The sequence below is a fragment of the Ambystoma mexicanum genome, chromosome 5p, assembly GCF_040938575.1.
Source record: "Ambystoma mexicanum isolate Mex_15411 chromosome 5p, UKY_AmexF1_1, whole genome shotgun sequence".
NCBI lineage: Eukaryota > Metazoa > Chordata > Amphibia > Caudata > Ambystomatidae > Ambystoma > Ambystoma mexicanum.
The window spans coordinates 753,367,135-753,385,048 of record NC_090930.1 but is presented as its reverse complement, the minus strand read 5'-3'; the positions used below and the strand labels follow the sequence as shown (position 1 = coordinate 753,385,048).

The 17,914-nt window shown below is 45.2% G+C and overlaps 1 protein-coding gene across 1 annotated transcript in view; it reads right to left on the bottom strand.

The window, feature by feature from the left end:
* Window positions 1-17,914, bottom strand: part of GLB1 (galactosidase beta 1) — a 622,172-nt gene that overhangs the window by 115,153 nt on the left and 489,105 nt on the right. Inside the window, exon 13 of the mRNA XM_069613134.1 lies at window positions 14,259-14,372. Within this exon, the coding sequence (XP_069469235.1) occupies window positions 14,259-14,372 (114 nt within the window). The remainder of the gene's footprint in view (window positions 1-14,258; window positions 14,373-17,914) is intronic.

The following is a 17,914-nucleotide window of genomic DNA, read 5'->3' as shown; positions in this document are numbered from 1 at the left end:
TCCCCATGATTCATAGGGTCTCTTGTTAAAGGTGTGACAATGGTTTCAGTCACCACTGGAGGCCTGGCAAACTTGAGACGGTAACCCTGGCACACAATGCTCAGCACCCAAGGGTCGGAGATTCCTGCTTCCCAGGCCTGGTGAAAAAGCAGAAGTCTAGCTCTCACCTCAGGAGCCCCAGCATAGTAAGCAGTTGTGAGATTTAGGAAGATGACTTCGATCTAGATTGGTGAAGACCTGGACGCTTCCCTTTGGTGGTTGGCTTCGCTCCACCTGCAATAGCCAGATAGCAAAGCTGAGAAGGAGTCTCTTGCTTAGACTTCTGTGGACTATGGAGAGTGCATTCTCATAGGGTACCCTCATGCTTACCCTGTTTACGCACGCAATCTACCTCATCTCCCAGCTCATCACCAAAAAAGCTTCAACCCTTGGAAGGGACGGTGCAGAGCCACAGACTTAAGTGCACTGTCTTTTTCCAATCCAGCATATGAACGCGACTCCTGGCCGAAAGAGTTTCCCCATCAATAGGGCAGCTGCCCTGACTTCGATGTAGACGGTCAGGAAGCAGTTCTGCTCTTCTCAATCAGATCAGGGAAATCACCTCCATTCTATGAAAAAGGACCTGAAAGTTTTGCAACAGGGATTTGGCTGTATAAGAAGCACAAGCTGTTGCCCTTAAAGCTAGGTGTTAGGTGTGCCCCAGCAAAAGTATTTTCAAGAGAGGTGTACAGCTTGTGATCAACTGGGTCCTGCACCACAGTTTCCTCTGCCAACATGGATGGACTCCCAGTCAAACCTGAGTGAAGGGAATCCACCTCCAAGGAAGTTTGCAACTTGGTGTCTTCTGCCAGTGGGTGTAGTCTATTAATAAAACATGAGACTGCGTACATCGAGTGTTTTAAAAGTTTCTTCACGATATCTGGGATCAGTGGAATATCTTTCCTGCCTGATTTCTCAAGCAGCTTAACAGTAAAGTCATATGTCCATGCTTTAAACAATAAAATATAAAATACATCTGACCAAGGACTAATCCCAATGGAAGCATAGACCGCAAATCACAGCACTGAACTATAGTTAAAAGATGCCAGCTGGCTATCCACATCCTGTACAGCGCTCTGCTGCTGCTCGATCTAGTTCCACTCTTTAAACAATAAAATAAACATAAGGCTAGCAGTCCCTCCGGATAACTGTCCTAGAGAACAGGAACAAAACCAGGATGATATTAGGAAAGTCCCTTCCCCTCATAGGGGTGGGGGTAGAACCTCAAAGGTTTTGAATGTTAGTTGGGATTACTGTTGGACAGTGGCATTCCTTCAATAGTAAGTAGTAGTAAGAGGGGCATGGGGGAAATGCATGTGTATGTTTTGTGTGTCTTGCAAAGGTATACTTGGGCTTATAAGACTCGGAGGACCCACCTGACCCTCTTCTACCACTTAGCGCCACGAAAGAGTTAGGCGTGGTCTTTGTATTGAGCTACCCCGTTTCCCTACTGCTACCATAACACAGGGCACCTAAGGTGACCAACACAAAGTCCAAAAAGGGAAAAAGCGGATGCTGAAACAAACCTCTGTCAATCCTGGACAATGCAAAAGAGCGAGGACAATTCTCAAAGCCAACGATCAGAAGGGGAGGCAGAACACCACAAGGATGGCTAGCAACAAGGATGTAGGGAAGGAAGAAACTAACATGAAAAGTCCTGGAGAGGCACAAGCAAAGAATGGAGAGAGATGGGGAAGGAGTGTCAAGCAGGGCAAGGAATTACCTGTGTTCTGATACATTCAAGAGCCCTCAGCAGGCACAGATAACTTGTTGGTCAGGGGATGTCCAACTGTCCAGCCCCATCATGAAAAAGATTAGACTGTGCACAATGCTTCACGCGGTACATCCTGCAACAGTAGTACGTTGCTGTGACATCCTTCAGCGGTGTCAAAAGGGACAAATGCTGCAGTGTGATCCCGATAGGTTGATGATGTTATTTTCTTTTTTTTTATTTTTTTTATTTCATTTAGTTTTTACAAACTTTTTGAAAGAAGATTCCCATCCCCCTCTTACATGGTGTCAGAGACGCAGAGTAGAAACAAGTTACAGCTTACACATATCTACCGAAGTCACCTTCTTGTTAGTCTTATTGACTCCACTTTTCCAGTCTGTGTTTAGCTTAAAGACTTTGTTTCTTCCTTTCCGGGGTCTTCCCATTGACTTCTTTACCCCGGCTGTGATCTCTGCTTTCATGACACACACACGCCTTATTTCTACACAATGTCTATTCAGTTTTTCTCAGACTGTTAGCATGGTCTCCAATTTTTGCAGAAAGTTTGCTAACCCAAAGTTGTCTTTTTCTCGTAGAATTTACGCCACAGGTCTTCTCCGCATAAAGTGGAATATTGTTTTACTAAATTTCCTAAATGCAGGGATCTCAAGTCTTTCAAGCTTTCGAAGTACAGTGTAAGATGTTTAAGCGTCTCCAGCTGTTTGTTACAAAAGCGGCAATTTAGGATTGCTGTCACTTTCCGAGTTCTTATGGCTTGACTTACTCTTGTGTTAAACAAGTTCAATCGAAATTTCATATACGTTGTTCGATGTCTAGCATTGGCTGATTTCGTCAGATATTGCAGCATTTTGTTCCGATCTTTAGCTTCAATTGCTGCATCTTCCATGAGCTTATGACGATTTCGATCATCAACTGTCAGACACCAATCCAGCTCCCATAGCTTTTTCTTAACATAGTTTGGATTGGTTTCCAATGTTTCTTGATTAGTGCCTAGTTTCACAAGCTGGTTTTTGCAGCCATTTGCACAAAAGGGATTCCGGATTTCCCTTCAAGACATCACGTAAAAGCTTGAACTGGGGGGTGCAGTCGGCTATCGTAATCTTCCTGTATATAGATAGCATGTTCCAAAGGACTCGGGCTTGCATGGATATCAGATTGAGTTCATATCGAATACAAGCACTCGAGATTACTTTTTGTAGATGCAGGACACGCCTCCAATATTGGTTTTCTAGTTCAGGCCATAGGGTTGCGGACACTCCCAGAGCGCTTTCAGCGCCATAGATCAGGGTTGGCATGACTTTTTGATTGTAATGGGCTAGGACCGGTTGCAAGGAGATTTCCCAAACTTTTTGTTTATTATCACTCCTTGACATGCCAATTGTTTGCATTTCTGTTTAGCATTCTCTGCCCAGGGTGCATTGTTTATATTGCTGTTAATCCACATTCCTAAATATTTTGCCCTTTTCACACATCTCAGATGTTATTTTCTGACTTGTTACTTTTACTTGTGAGAGTGATTTAAGATTTCAACAATGCTGGCTTTAATATTGGTTTATTCATGTTATGTAGGTTTGATAATGTGTCATACCTCTGCAGGAACTTCCACATATACAGCATTAATGTTTGTGCTGGGGGAATTCAAAAATCACTGTGGCTGTGATTGACTGGACAAAACTACAGGTGACCCAGCCCAGAGCTCTAAATCATAATAGCTCAGGGAAACCGGTACTCAGGACATAAGGTTGCATATAGATCATGATGTGTTCATAACTTGCACTTGATTTGTGTTCCTCCTACAGACATTCACTGGTGTACTTTCACCCTCTTGCGTTATATTTCATGCATTAAACCAGCTAGGCCTGCACCCAACTTTGTTCTATTCCACAATTTAAAAAAAAGGGTTGGACATAGGATCTTGTTCCTGAGCCTCTCTGTAGCCACTCTGCTGTATGACATATGGCGACAGAAGTGAAATCACCAAACTTGGTCAATAGTTTCAGCCCGCTGCAAGGTGTGAAGATAATATGGACGGGCAAATATGATTACATTTCCTATTTTTATATATTGATTAGCAAAAATATCAGCCAAAACAAAAGTCCCTCTAGTATCCCCTTCATGGAGGTCCATTTTCCTTTCTTCTCTCGTTCTCCATCTGCAGAAATGTACAGAGAAAACTTGGATCTAGCTTCACCCTACAAAATCATTTGAGGAATTTAGTACTTATGGGAAACCCACAGGAAAAGGGTAGAATACACCAACAAATAGGCATCAAGAACGAAGGCCAGAAAATAATAAATCTATCCATGGTGGATTATTAGAAAACCGCTAGGAATTCAATATTTCCTCCTTTCTAGGCTACAAGAAAGTTTAAGAGGAGAATCCTCACAGTCCCTCCCACCACACCAACTCCACCAGATACAGCAGAAAAATAATTTTAATCTCTAACATCCATCAGATCATTGCCATGGTAAAAATGGCCAGACCGAGCTTGAACTGGGTCTTCAATAAGTTTGATAATGGTACTTAATGTTTGCGATAAAAACAAAACTCAGTAACATGGGTATGTTAAACCCGAGGCAAATGACACTGGTGGGACGTGATCCTAGAGGGTCAACCCCATGGTCCCGAAGAAACACTTGGCTTGTCGTCAAAGAGCGCCAAGACCAGAAGTAGATATCATGCCCCCATGAGAAGGAAGTGATAAGGCCTCTCTAGTTCTTCTTTAAATTAAGACAAGAAAACCCAGTTGGCTCAGTTATAAAGTCAACGAGAAAACTCCTATTTCTACTACTTGCAACAAAGTCTCCCCTGCTAAAGCACCTGCTCTGCCCTCAAACTGCTTCAAACCAAGAGTGAACCAAATCATAAATGTAAAACAGGCCCATTTATGAGCTATACCTCCTTTGCCTTTTGTGGTTACGTGGGCTGATGGAAGGCTATACTCTCAAGAGGGGTGTGAATGTGATCCTGTATCAACCCAAACAGTAATAGTACAGTAGTAATGGTCCAAAATAAAGGGAATGTCCAGTCAAGCTTCTGGTATACTTCAATGAAACACACCATCTGCAAAGATAACTAAATAGAAATGCACTACACAAAAACTATCCCTAAGGAAAGAACACAGAATAAGCAAAGATAGCACGATGCAGCAATCTGAGTAATGGATCAGGGGTATGAAGCAAGTACAAACCACACTGTTTGTAAAAAGATATGTTCTGGTGCAACAAAGGATTCAAGGCAAGCTAACCGGTGTTAGTTGGAGTTTTACTACAATCCACTTGAGGTAAGACTTCCTAAAACTATCCCAATGGTATACAGGTCCCCAACTATTCGTATCAATCTGTACTCCTCATGGAACCTTGGTAGAGTGGCACAGCAGTCAGGCTTATCATAAGAGGAAGATGTGAGCTGTAGGTAAGTACACAGAGCCTAGTTAGTAAAGCAGATCAAAGAAACACACCAATACATTTATATAAAATATATATTTACAGAAGAGAGGTTTTAAAATACTTAGATCATTAAACCAATTCACATAGAATTACTTTTAGATACTTTTCAAAGGCCACTGCTTAGTTTGTAGTTGATTGCAGTTACAATTGTTACAGTGTTTGACACTAATGACAGTTCTACCATACTATTGGTTATAATGCACACTTGCGCACAAACAAAGATATACATCAATTGTATTTAGTTAGCAAAACCACATAAGATAGTCTTTTAGGAATGGTTAGTCAAACAGTAGCAGAGTTTAAGGTTTTAGAGACGGTTTCAGAGCAAACTAATGCTTTTAAAGTCCAAATCCAAGCCAGCAGCAAAAGTCAGTACAGAGAGAGGTAAATGTCTTACGAAGCAGAAAAACAGCAAAGGTTCCTGAGGATACTTCTGGTCTTTAGTCAAAAGATGTTTGAAGAATAACAAAGTCAGAGACCCTGTTAAAGGACTTGAAAAAGGGACACAAGCAGGCAGCTTGGTCAGAGGTAAAATCGGACACCCTGGACATCTCTTCGTGGACTCCAACGCTTTGGAGTGACTTCTTAGATCAAGGTAAGCAATACCTTTTCTCCCCACAGTACCTTAGGTTAGAAGAAATGTTGGTAGATGGATTGTCCTCTATGCAACAATCGACCCGGTCTCCTGATTCCTTGGTTTGGTGACGATAGGCAGGACAATGAACAGGATGTCTCAGCTGCAGTCTCGAGAGAGGACCTCTTGCACGTATTTCTTCAGCTTCTCTGGTCTGCGGTTTTGGCGCCTTTTCTGCAGCACCAACTAAGGACACAATTCACCGAGTTAATCTTCTTTGATTTCTGTGGTCCAGCACTCTGGTGAGGGGACTTGGACGAGTCAGATTGTGTCTCCGGAGGTTCACCTGGTGCTCAGCAAAGAAGACGTTGCAATATGATTGGTTTTGGGGTCTCCTGCTATTCGCGGTATGCAGCTCTGGAAAGGAACAGGACCTCAGGAGATGGATCAGATTGTAGTTCGTTTCAGGACTGGTTGATCCCACCAGTCAAAGGGAAGGAGTCGTCCTCTTCAAAATTCCGGTCGCATAGAAAACGGGGTCAGGACAGCAGTTGTCACTTCGCAGTGTTGAAAATGGTCTGCAATCGTCTTCTTCAGTTACTTCAGACTTGCCTTTCTCCTCGGGAACCTCACCTTTTATTCAGTTTCAGCACACACTCAATCTCTCTCGGCAGTTTACAGAAAGAGGAGGGTGGCTGTCTAATAAGGGTAGCCAGACCCCCCAGTGGGAGCCAATTTCATTCAGGCACTCAGGCAGACAATGAGCAGGGATTGAAAAACTCTTCCCCCACTTCCTGCCTGCCCAGACACACTGGAGCCTAGGCAGGGACACCCAAGGGATCCTGCCAAAGGCAAAACGCACACACAGACAACTCACTCCCAGAATGGTAGAAGGGCTAACGAAGAACAACCACACTAGAAATGGTGAAAAAAGATAGTAGCCACCAAGTTAGTACTTCAGCGACCCTATTGTGCATAACGAGACTGTGAATACAGGCTGCGGTAAGAAATAACAGAATAGTTGGTAGAACACGTCCACTGCCACCAACCATAACTAGAGGGTTGCCTATGCAACTAAAAAGTCACAGGAGCAGAGAGAAAGGGGGATACTAGGTATCTACCTGGCACTCCACATAAGGTGGTGCCAATCTACCATAGTATAACGTTTTAGGAAATATAAAAAGTATTCCTTTATCCTTAAGAACTGTAGTTACTTGAGCATAAAGAAAGAATCTCACAGGAGAACCCAAAAGGTTCCCAGCAACACTGCCCATAAGGAGCTGTGCTGCAAAAGTAAAACACAGATGCCTTAAAAGAGATATCGGGGAAAGTAGACTTCATAGTAAAGGTAAAACACAGAACAGAGTTCCAAAAGACTGAGCAAATAAGAATGAAAGAGTGGAAAAAGGCTCCACTCATTCAGGACAGAAAGAAAAAGGTCCAGAAGTCCAGCAAAAGGTACTGAGGGCCTCAGTAGGAGAGGGGATGAAGCATAAAATGATCCATCTCCCTAACAACCAATCTCTAGGGCCTAAAGGTGGACCAAGGGGGGCAGTTAGTCAAAATCATCTGAGGTTCTTTGTGGTTTAACAGCTTTGAACCAGGCTTTTTGGTGCAGCTAGTGCAGTTCGACAAGGTTCAAATGCAGCAGTTGCATTGATCTAATTGGGGAATAGTGTCCAGCAGGGGTCGAACAGGCATGTTGCAGTTCAAAAGGTGATGCATGAAGAAGTGTGGACTGTGAAGGTCAATGGGGTCATTTCGACAGTTGGTTTGACGGCGAAGATACTGAAGCCTGGATGTGCAGACTGGCTCGAGCAGTTCGAGGCAGAATTTGAAGGTCAGGCTTGATGATCCACCAGTGTCATTTCCAATGGCAATGACGATCAACAGGGAACATGCTGGCAGGGTGAGCGTCTCTTCGAAGGCGGCAGATGCAATAAAGAGCTTGTAGTTCAAGGTGAGGCAACAACACTCAGCTAGCGGTGAACAGGATCAAAAGTGCAGTTCAGTGGTTTGAGTAAAAGTAGTCACGTTCTGGGCGAGGAGCAGCATCGAGCAGACGCCAAATGGTAGCTCAGCGGTTTGAAGACAATGCGCAAAAAAGTGTGGATTTTGAGGCCACCATGTTTGGTTCAACAGTAGGGTTGATGATGAAGAGACTGGTGACTGAACACGTAGTTTGAGACGAGCTGCTCCAGTGCAGCGTTCAAAGGTCGCTGTTCGAAAAATCCCACAGGGTCTGGTCAACTGTCTATGAAGATCCGCAATGAAAACGCTAGCGGTTTGAAAAGGCAGTTCAAAGGTGGCGAGTGCAATGCAGCAAACTGGTTTGAACATGCAATTCCAAGAGAGGGAAAGTGCCAAAAACAGCTCTGGGGGGGGGGGGGGGTCCTGTTGATTCAATTCAGTCGCACAGGCTCCAATCACAGTTCAAATTACTTTGATAGCAGAAACCCAGGGATCCTGGATGCCTTTGACTCTTGGTTGCTGCAAGTCCCAATCCAGGGCTCAAGGAGAAGATTCTAGTCCTTGTTCACATGCTCCCCTTAACTGCAGGTGTCACTCAACACAGTGAGGTCCTGGGTACCGTTGTGGCTGGCAGAGGCAGGTCTTTCCCAACAGCAGTTCACCCGCAATGGTCCCTGGGGATTGTTATGGGGCAAAGCTCACCTCTGCCTTGGACACTCAGTCTTCACCTCACTGGTGGAGGACCTTGGAGGGATTAACTCTCCGAACAGAGGTTCAATGCTAAAGAGTGATATGATATATGATGTGGCATTTATAACACACCTGTACACAAGCATTTCTTGGGAGGCCCCTTCTTTTACAGGCCAAAGCCCAGAGGTGATTCACTAAAGCTAGCCTGATTAAGGGGTCCAATTCCTGTTCTTAGAGCAGGTGCACTTTGCCTCGGACATCATACCCAAAGTGATTTTAGCTAAAGGAAGTGGACAGGAAGGAATGACAGAACAGAAAGAAACGAGATGGTGTAACCTTCCGACAGCTGTAAAGAGGTCCCTCAATCACTAACCCCACCCTTTCCCTTCTCAATAGATTCAACTGTTGTGAGGCTAAGACATTTGCGAATGGATGTGCCATTTGATTAATGTTCCCTGGAGAGCATTCTGTGGAGTGGCTGTCTCTCTGGGGAGGGTGTTACCTGCACTCACAAAGGAACAAAGAGGCAACTCTACCCTGTCTTTGCCAGAATACACAAAGCCTGTCCCACAGCAGAACAGGGCTAACACATGTGTGATATCAAAGTGATGTGGCTTGGATAACCAAGAGATGCTGGCCAGGTATGGCTTGTATTTAAAATGTATACATGCCACCAGGACAGCATACTAAAGTTTATGTTGTTTTTGGAACACAGGTGCAGATGTTAAATTTAACCCCTGTATTGCAGAGGCTTGGCTGTCACTGCAGCAGCCAAATGGGCATCTGCGACTGCTGAACCTTCTCTGTGCCACTTGGAGAGCAGGTGCTGAAGATCAGGCTAGTGATGCTGCACGGTACAGGTGTACACTGTGTTTTAGCATGAAGCTTATGACAGAGGAATCTGATTTGCAGATTACCCTTTCATTCATGGCCAATCCGTCACACAAGACAACAAATACTACAGGAGCTGTCAGAAGAGTGGTGGTGGTTGTATCCCACCATCAACCCAAATCCAAAGACGAGGACTTTGACAAGTCTGACAGCGAGTCATGGGGATGTGCCTCCAAAATCTTGAGATTCTTATATAAGCATATCCCCCCGCATATTGGGTATTTGCGGCAAGAAAATGGAACTGTTGTGGCACAAAGGTACAGGCTGTATGCTGAATTAAAATAGTTATATGTAGCTATTGAACCTACAGAATTCCATTTCTAATGCCCTATTGTGCCCCCCGATTGAAAACACTATCCCAAAAGGAGTCACCTTTATATACATTATTTTTGGAGCTTTGGGCCACTGGTGAAGGTGGCACGGCATATCAGAAATTGATATGGATTTATCGATCATAGGTTGCAGATAAAGTACCCATTTTCCACCTTTTTAGCAGAATTTCAAACATTTTGAGGCACTTTTAAAAATGACAAATGTAGAGCTGTCTTTTTGAGGGCGCAAAACGCTAGGAGCTGGATGGTCTGCATAAGAAGAAGGGAAACATTTTTCTTTGGACTAGAACCTTTGGGACTGATAATAGTGTCATGCTATGCAAGAGGGAACATGCTTAGTTTTTTCTTCCAATGGATTGGAAAGGGTGAAAAACCTAAGGGTTTTTCTCAAACTACTCCCCAGGGATCTTCCACACAGGTGGCCAGGGGCGGGTCATCGCTTTTGGTTCCCACCACTGGGGAGAACAAGCGAGGGAGGATCACCTGGGTAGAGGGTACTCAGAGATTGGGGAAGGAAGACCCAAGAGCGAGACATAGTATCCCCCCTTTCTTGATAACAACCTACCTCCTCACACCCTTCCTGCAACTATCATAGGATTAGTTCAGGCACATTGTGTTCTTTTCCCTAAACACCTCTAGAGTATTGAGTACTGGGACGAAGAAGAGGAGATCAAGAAAAGTACAGATTTCCAATGAGAATCACCATTACAGTTCTGAGGAGAAGAAGATGCAGATCAAGGTACATCAACCGCTCCATTTTATATGTCCCATTAATGAGGCCAGGCAAAGTCAGGCAATTGACTTTTATCATGCACATCGGCAACCTGTAAGTTTGTCAAGACAGTATAAAAAGCACTGAGGCACGCAATGGTTGGAATGAGTAAGAGGATGGATGGACGTCACAGTGGAGCCGGAGTGTCCCAGGACCAGACGGCAGAGAGCAGGACGCTGAGACGCTTGCCCCTGCAGAGCAAGACAGGGAGGAAGAAGTGTGGCGAGGGAGCCGTGTCTCCAAGGAACCAAAGTCCAAGAGTGGGAGGCGAAGTGATTCCTACACTACCCAGACTGTTTCTCGTTCCGCTGGGCAGCAAGAGAGAGTGCCCAGGAGTGTCTGAGGGTCAGGGGCGAGGCACTGACCTCAGCCGTGGAAGCAGAAGCCAGCCGAAGCAACCGCGTCACTAGTGAGTGTCATTGAATGAGAGAAACCTGGTACATGAGTAAAGGTTACTAACATTACAATTTATCCGGGCAAACGTGTGCAGGCGGCACGCTAATGGAAAAGCTCTTGGTTTAAGTGAAGTGGACGAAAGAAGAGTTGGACAATGGAATTGGCAAACAAAGTAACAGAGTGGTCACATGCAGGAGTGTACATTATCGAAAAACTCAGTAATTAAAGTGAAAGCTCCTGTGAGAAAAGGGGAGCTGTGCGCAGTGCTGAAAAGTAAGCAAAATATAGAGATTAAAAAAGGGGGAGCTGGCTGTGCGAAAACCGAAGTGGGAGCAAATTCCCAAAAGTAAATGAAGAGACTTTCCATAAATATAAGAGTATTGAGAAGCATTGGGGTAGCCCTTCAGGTAGGAGATGGATCCAGGAAGCCTGCAGGGACCCCACCAAGAGAACAGAAGAAACGCTAACAATGTAAGGCACCTGGTTGCGCGACCTGTAATGGGTGGACCGTGCGGTCTGACAACTGCACCACGACCAGGTGAGTCTTAGATGTGAAAGAAAGCTGCTGAAAATACAAAGGTAGCAAACCCAAAAAGGACTTGGTTCAAAGTGGGGAAGGGAGTCCCACCAGGAACCAAGGGGAAGAGTGACATTTTGCTAATAAAACTGTGTGACTTGAACTTTTGCATTTACCCAGAAGCAACCTTGAAACAATTGAGTATTTGTGAATAATCCAGAGGGTCTAGCTCTGGGCGAGGGAAGCCTGCAGGACCCGTTGCAGAGGAGTACCTCAACCAAAGATGGTATTGTGAACTTTTGTTAAGCCTACCGAGTTGCCAAGGGAATCCTGTGGAACATTCAAAACCCGAGTGCCTTGAACCTGTGGAAGGGAGCTACAGAAGAGTTCCACTGTTACCCAGACTTTAATTTGAACACTACTGAATTGGCCAAATCCCATACACCCTGTTATTCTGTAAAAGTGAGGGCATCCATAGGTTTTGACGCAGGCAGAGTTGTACTTTTGACTGACAGACTTCCCTTTGTTTACCTTTCGTTAGGGAACATTCCCACCTTAGAAATAGAGCAAGTTAGGTATTTTCCCATCCGGACCACTGAAATAAAGGTTGTTGAAAATCTATATATCTGCGTCATCTCTTGATACTATGCCCGTCTCTCAGAAGGCAAAATATATCCTGTTCATTCCTGAGAGAAAGCACTATGTTCGAATGGTTGTTTGGCAGAAGGTCAGCTTATGAAGACTAGTTACTTGTGCTCTTATATCACAACTGTTAAGAACCACAGAAATTAACACGCACAGAGTCCGCTGATCCTTGTACAAATAGCATGACGGATGTATCACAAGTGGAACCAACAGGTTTAGGCAAATTAAGGCAACAATATACCTATCCTAAATCAACATGGGACCATCAGCTCTTAGATTATGAAGGATTTTCACTTTCAAGGCTTGGTTTAACCCCCTCCTCGACGTTCTAGCACTTCCTTCCTGTGGATCGTCAGTCTTGTGTCAGCCAACCCAAAGACAAAGAATAGGAGTGTTCAGCCGCACCCAAATAAAGTTCTAATACTAAGCCAGAAAATGATCCAGGCAGCACCTCCTTGTTGGTAAACATTCTGGTGATGCCAGGTATTGTATTTGTTTGAACATGGATCGGGGAGAAGATGCATTGTTTCAGGCGAGTTTGTAGATCTAGTGCTTAAACCCGTGACGGGCCAGTAGATTTTCCCAGCAAGCAACTGCCCACTATCCCATGGTGGGTGCTAAATGATGACCTCCCACCCCCATAGTGCTCATCATCCACTAGCTTGAGGAGGTCTGTGGCTCTCTTATAGTCTCCATACTAAAAGCCCCCAGAAAAAGGTGGGGGTCTCACATCCCTGACAAAACTGCTTTTCCAGAGCCAGTTTGGAAAAACAGGGGCCCAAAGGAAGGATAGGTGGGGAGACCAACGAGACAAAAGCAGCTATCGAGGGTTTATTAAACAGTTAGATGAATAACAGGTGAAGGTTTTAAGAGAATTAAAAACAGGCTTAATTGGACCCACATGAGCCACCGAACTGCATTCCAAGATCGTGTAAATATATTGCGAGAGAGTACACTCGGGGGCCTTCTTCACAGACTTAACGAGTAGCTGACTGGAACAGAGCCCACTGGAAGAAAATAAATTCAATATTAACAGGTGAACTACACGCAGCATGTCAGATAATTACCTGAGATGGGAAAACCGTATATGCTGATCTTAAAGAGGAACTCCTTGAAAGATTAGAGTAGGACCGAGAGTTCCATCAGCAAACACTCTGAAAACTGAAGTTGAAACCCTCGGAAATGCTGGGCCAATTATCATACCGAGTGGAGGACCACTTAAGTAGCTAGCAGGAGTGGATATAGATGATGCACGTCTTCCCTAGTGTTGGAGCAATTCACTGCTTCCATATCTGCAGAGGGAAGTAAGGTAGTTGCATAATCCAATACTAGAGGAAGCCATACAAATGGGCTCTAATCAACAACCTACCCCATTTAATAATCACACAAGGATCACCTTCCAATGGACCAGTCTTTAGTAAAATATGGCGAGGAGAAACTCCACTTCAATTGCCAATCAGGGGAAATAGGACAGAGGAAATTATGTAGGGACTCCTTTTCAAACTTAGGGGGTGGCAATAGATTCAAAGGCCCACCCAACAAGGAAAGGGTCCTTTCCCAGCATTTGTCCTGTTGGAAGATGAGCCATATAGCCCAAGCCTGCCCAGAGATAAGTGTGAGGAACCCACTGACAAGTGATCCATGGCTCAGCATCGTCACCGGCCTTGAGGAAGAATGGTGGCAAGTCCAGACCCAAGAAAAGGAAGCAGTCATAATAGTTGAAATGGCAGCGTAGGGTTCAGGAGGAGATTATCAGGTCTGTCACCCTGGATGAAAATTCACCCATGCCCTCTTCAACTCTGAGTCAGCGCAGCAGTAAGGCGGATATAGAATTTTACAAAAAGTTATTTTTGAAAAGGAAATTCAGATAACATGTTAATAGCGACCAGGGCATGTACCCCAATGCCACGTTAGTCCTTCACTAGCAAGCATAGGAAATTGCTAGGCAATGCCAGTTTCTCATCAGTGCTTCATATTGCCGGGAAACACTGTACATTCATTAACTGTTGCAGAACAAGTTCAAGAATTATAGTGGGTACCCCATTTCAGAACAAATACTCAATACCATCAACCTGCTCTCCTGGATATGCACCATCGTGTGATCCGTTTTTACTGTGCAGCGAACGCAGGTAAAAGCAGCAAACAACAAAGACCCTGACTGATGCAAGCTTTTACATATGTAAAATGACATCCCATTAACCTCCGTAGGAAAGGCAAATCAGTACTCAATGGAACAAATTCAATTCTTACCCCATTCACGCTGACATAGGCTCGGTCATGCACTCCATTGAGCAGGGAATTTAATGGGGTCGGCTCACTGCAGTTTTTTGGTAAGGTAGTTCTGTACAGCATAAATCCAAAATACTGAAATAGAAAAAGTGATTAATAGTATTTGTTCTGGTGTTATATAAAAACAATGCAACACTATAGTTATACACCAGCCAGCCATCTAACAAAATCAGAGAGTAGGCTGAAATGTATGCTTGACAATCACAGAATCCATATCTTTGATGCCAAAGTATGGGATACATTACTCACCGTAATCGTATTTCTGATGCTTGTATCTGCTTAGATTCACATGCTGTGCATAGGCCGACATCTAGTGGAAGCTGCGGAGTATTACAGTTTGTTTTTCGAAAATCGAAAAAGGGCGTCGACACAGGGCGTGCCAGTAATACTATCCCTAGTGTGACGTCCACTGTACCCATGATCCCTCACGCGTCTAGGATCCCCAGATTGTGTTTTTCCTGACATGAGGTAGCATGAGGAGTAGCGTGAGTACAGATAGTCCAAGCAGATAGACAGAAAGGTCAGACTACAAGCAACCATGCGCCTTCTCTCGGAGGGGAGGAAGGGTGGGTCGCATGTGAATTTAAGCAGATACAAGCATCAGAAATACGATTACGGTGAGTAATGTATCCCTTCTGAGGCTTGTGGAATCTGCTTAGATCACATGCTGTGCATAGATTAGCGAGCAGTACCAGAAGAAGGAGGTGGGATGTGAGAAGGGTCATGAGCAAACAGGTGTCTTAGAACCGCTTGTCCCACTTGTGTATCTGTCTTGGAATGAGTGTCAATGCAGTAATGCTGAGTAAAAGTGTGAATAGAGCTCCAAGTAGCTGCTTTGCAAATGGTGTCGAGGGGAACATTTGCAATGAAAGCCAGAGTGGCCCCAATGCCTCTAGTAGAGTGGGCCCTTGGTGTAAACGGCAGAGTCTTTTTAGAAAGAGAGTAACACAGCTGTATACAGTTGATAATCCACTTAGAGATAGCGCCCTTAGAGACGCGATCCCCTTCTCTGCCTGTAGCTACGGAGACAAACAGTTGATCTGTTTTCCTTAGCGGTCTGGTTTTATTTACATAGTATAAGACCGCCCTACGCACATCTAGGGTGTGTAGTTTCACCTCAGCCGAGCTTTGTGGGTTTTGGAAGAAAGCCGGAAGCTCGATGGACTGGTTTACATGGAACTTGGATATGAATTTTGGTGAGAACCTAGGGTGTGTGCGTAAAACCAGTTTGTCCTTGTGGATAGTAAAGAAAGGATCTTGCACTGACAGAGCCTGAATTTCACTGACCCTTCTTATGGAGGTAATGGCTACTAAGAAGGCCGTTTTATAAGTCAGGTGTTTGAGACTACTTTTATGCATGGGTTCGAAGGGGGGCCCCATGAGCTTAGCTAGCACCACGTTGAGGTCCCATCCTGGCGGTGGGTTCGAAATAGGCGGGTGAAGTCTCTTTACTCCTTCCATGAAGGCTTTAACCACTGGTACTTTCCACCACGAGACCCTGTTATGGGATGTGGTGTAAGCCGAGAGGGCTGCCAGGTGTACTTTCAGAGAGTTAAAAACCAACCCTGCATCCAGCAGGTGGAGCATGTATGTTACAACGTTGGAAGGAGTGCAATCAACCGGGTTGATTTGTTTATTCTGGCACCAGATAACGAATCTTTTCCACTTGTCAAAGTAACAGTGTCTTGTATTTGGTTTCCTGGACTCTTTTAGAATGTCCATACACCTCTGTGGTAGTTTGAGATGTCCAAACTCTATGACTTCAGGAGCCATGCTGCTAGGTTCATAGAGTTGGGTTTCTGATGCAGTGTTTGACCTTGTTGCTGGGACAGAAGGTTGTACCAGGCTGGGAGTCTGATGGGCTCGCACACCGCCATCCTGCGTAGGTGTGGAAACCATGGTTGTCTCGCCCACATGGGAGCAACTAGGATGAGCGTCATTGATTCCTTGTTCATCTTGTACACCACCTTCCTGATGAGAGGAGTTGGTGGAAAAGCGTACGCAAACATCCCTGACCAGTTCATCCACAGGGCATTCCCCTGGGAGTCCGTTTGGGGGAACCTGGATGCAAATCCTGGGCATTGTCTGTTTTCGCTTGTGGCGAATAGGTCTATAGTGGGGAAACCCCACTGAGAGAAGAGATCTTCTACTACGTCTCTGTGAAGGACCCATTCGTGTTCTTCTGGGAGGGGGTCTCTGCTTAGAGCATCCGCTAGGGAATTGAGCTCCCCTGGAACATGTTGCGATGACAGGAAGATGTTCCGTCTGAGTGCCCATATCCATATTTTCTGGGCAAGCTTGGACAGATTTGGCGAACGAGTCCCTCCTTGCTTGTTCAGATAGAACATGGCTGTCGTGCTGTCCGTCCTGATCTGCACCGACAAGTTCAGTAGATGGGGCTCGAACGCCTGCAGCGCTCGGAATACTGCCAGAAGCTCTAGCAGATTGATGTGGTTCTTGGCTACTGAGTGAGACCAGAGACCCTGAGCTGTGTGGTGGAGATGGTGAGCTCCCCACCCAGTCAGGCATGCATCTGTAGTAACCACTGCCTGTACTTCGGGATCGTAAAAGGGTTTCCCCTTTGCGAGATTCTCTCTTGTCCACCAGTGTAGGCTCTGTACGAGTGTTGGCGAAACGACCACTAGATCGTCCCACTGACCACTTGCCTGAGACCACTGTTTCGCCAACCATTCCTGCATGGGACGCATGCGCAGACGCGCGTGGGGGACCAGGTAAATGCATGACGCCATCATGCCCAGTAACCGCATAGCTTTGCGTACTGTTATCTGTTGACCTGACTGATAATGCGGAATTTGCAGAAGTATATTCCGAATTCTTTCTTCCGAAGGGAAGGTCAATTCTCTCTGAGTATCTAGGATAGCTCCTAGAAACTGTTTTGAGGTGCTTGGCACCAGACTTGACTTCTTCTCGTTGATAGAGAAGCCTAATTCGTGGAGGAGGTCGATAGTCCTCTGAATGTTTGATCTGCAGATTCCTGGGGTTTCCCCCGTTATGAGCCAGTCGTCTAGATAAGGGTACACTGGGATTGCCTCCCTGCGTAGGTGTGCAGCTGCCACCGCCAGTACCTTGGTGAATACCCTTGGTGCTGAAGCTATCCCGAAGGGCAGTACCTTGAATTGGTAGTGGCGACTGTCCACCTTGAAGCGCAAGTATTTTCTGTGCGCCGGGAGCATGGGAATATGAAAATAGGCATCTTTCATATCCAAGGTTGCCATGTAATCCCCCTTTTTTAGGAGTGGGATTACCTCTTGTAGCGTGGTCATACGGAATTTTTGGGGCTTGACATATTTGTTGGCAGGCCGTAAATCCAATACTGGGCGCATTGTTAAATCTTTCTTTGGCACAAGGAAGTAAGTTGAATAGATACCCTTGTTTACCTGGTGTCCTGGGACGAGTTCTATCGCGTCCTTTAGGAGCAGATTGTAGATTTCCTCGAGGAGGATCTTTTGATGTTCTAAAGAGTGGACTTTTTGTCTTGGAGGGTGGTTTCGGGGACGTTGCAGTAGTTCTATACAGTACCCCTTGGATACCGTCGACAGCACCCATCTGTCGGATGTTATCCCTTCCCATGCCTGGGTGAAGCTGGATATTCGTCC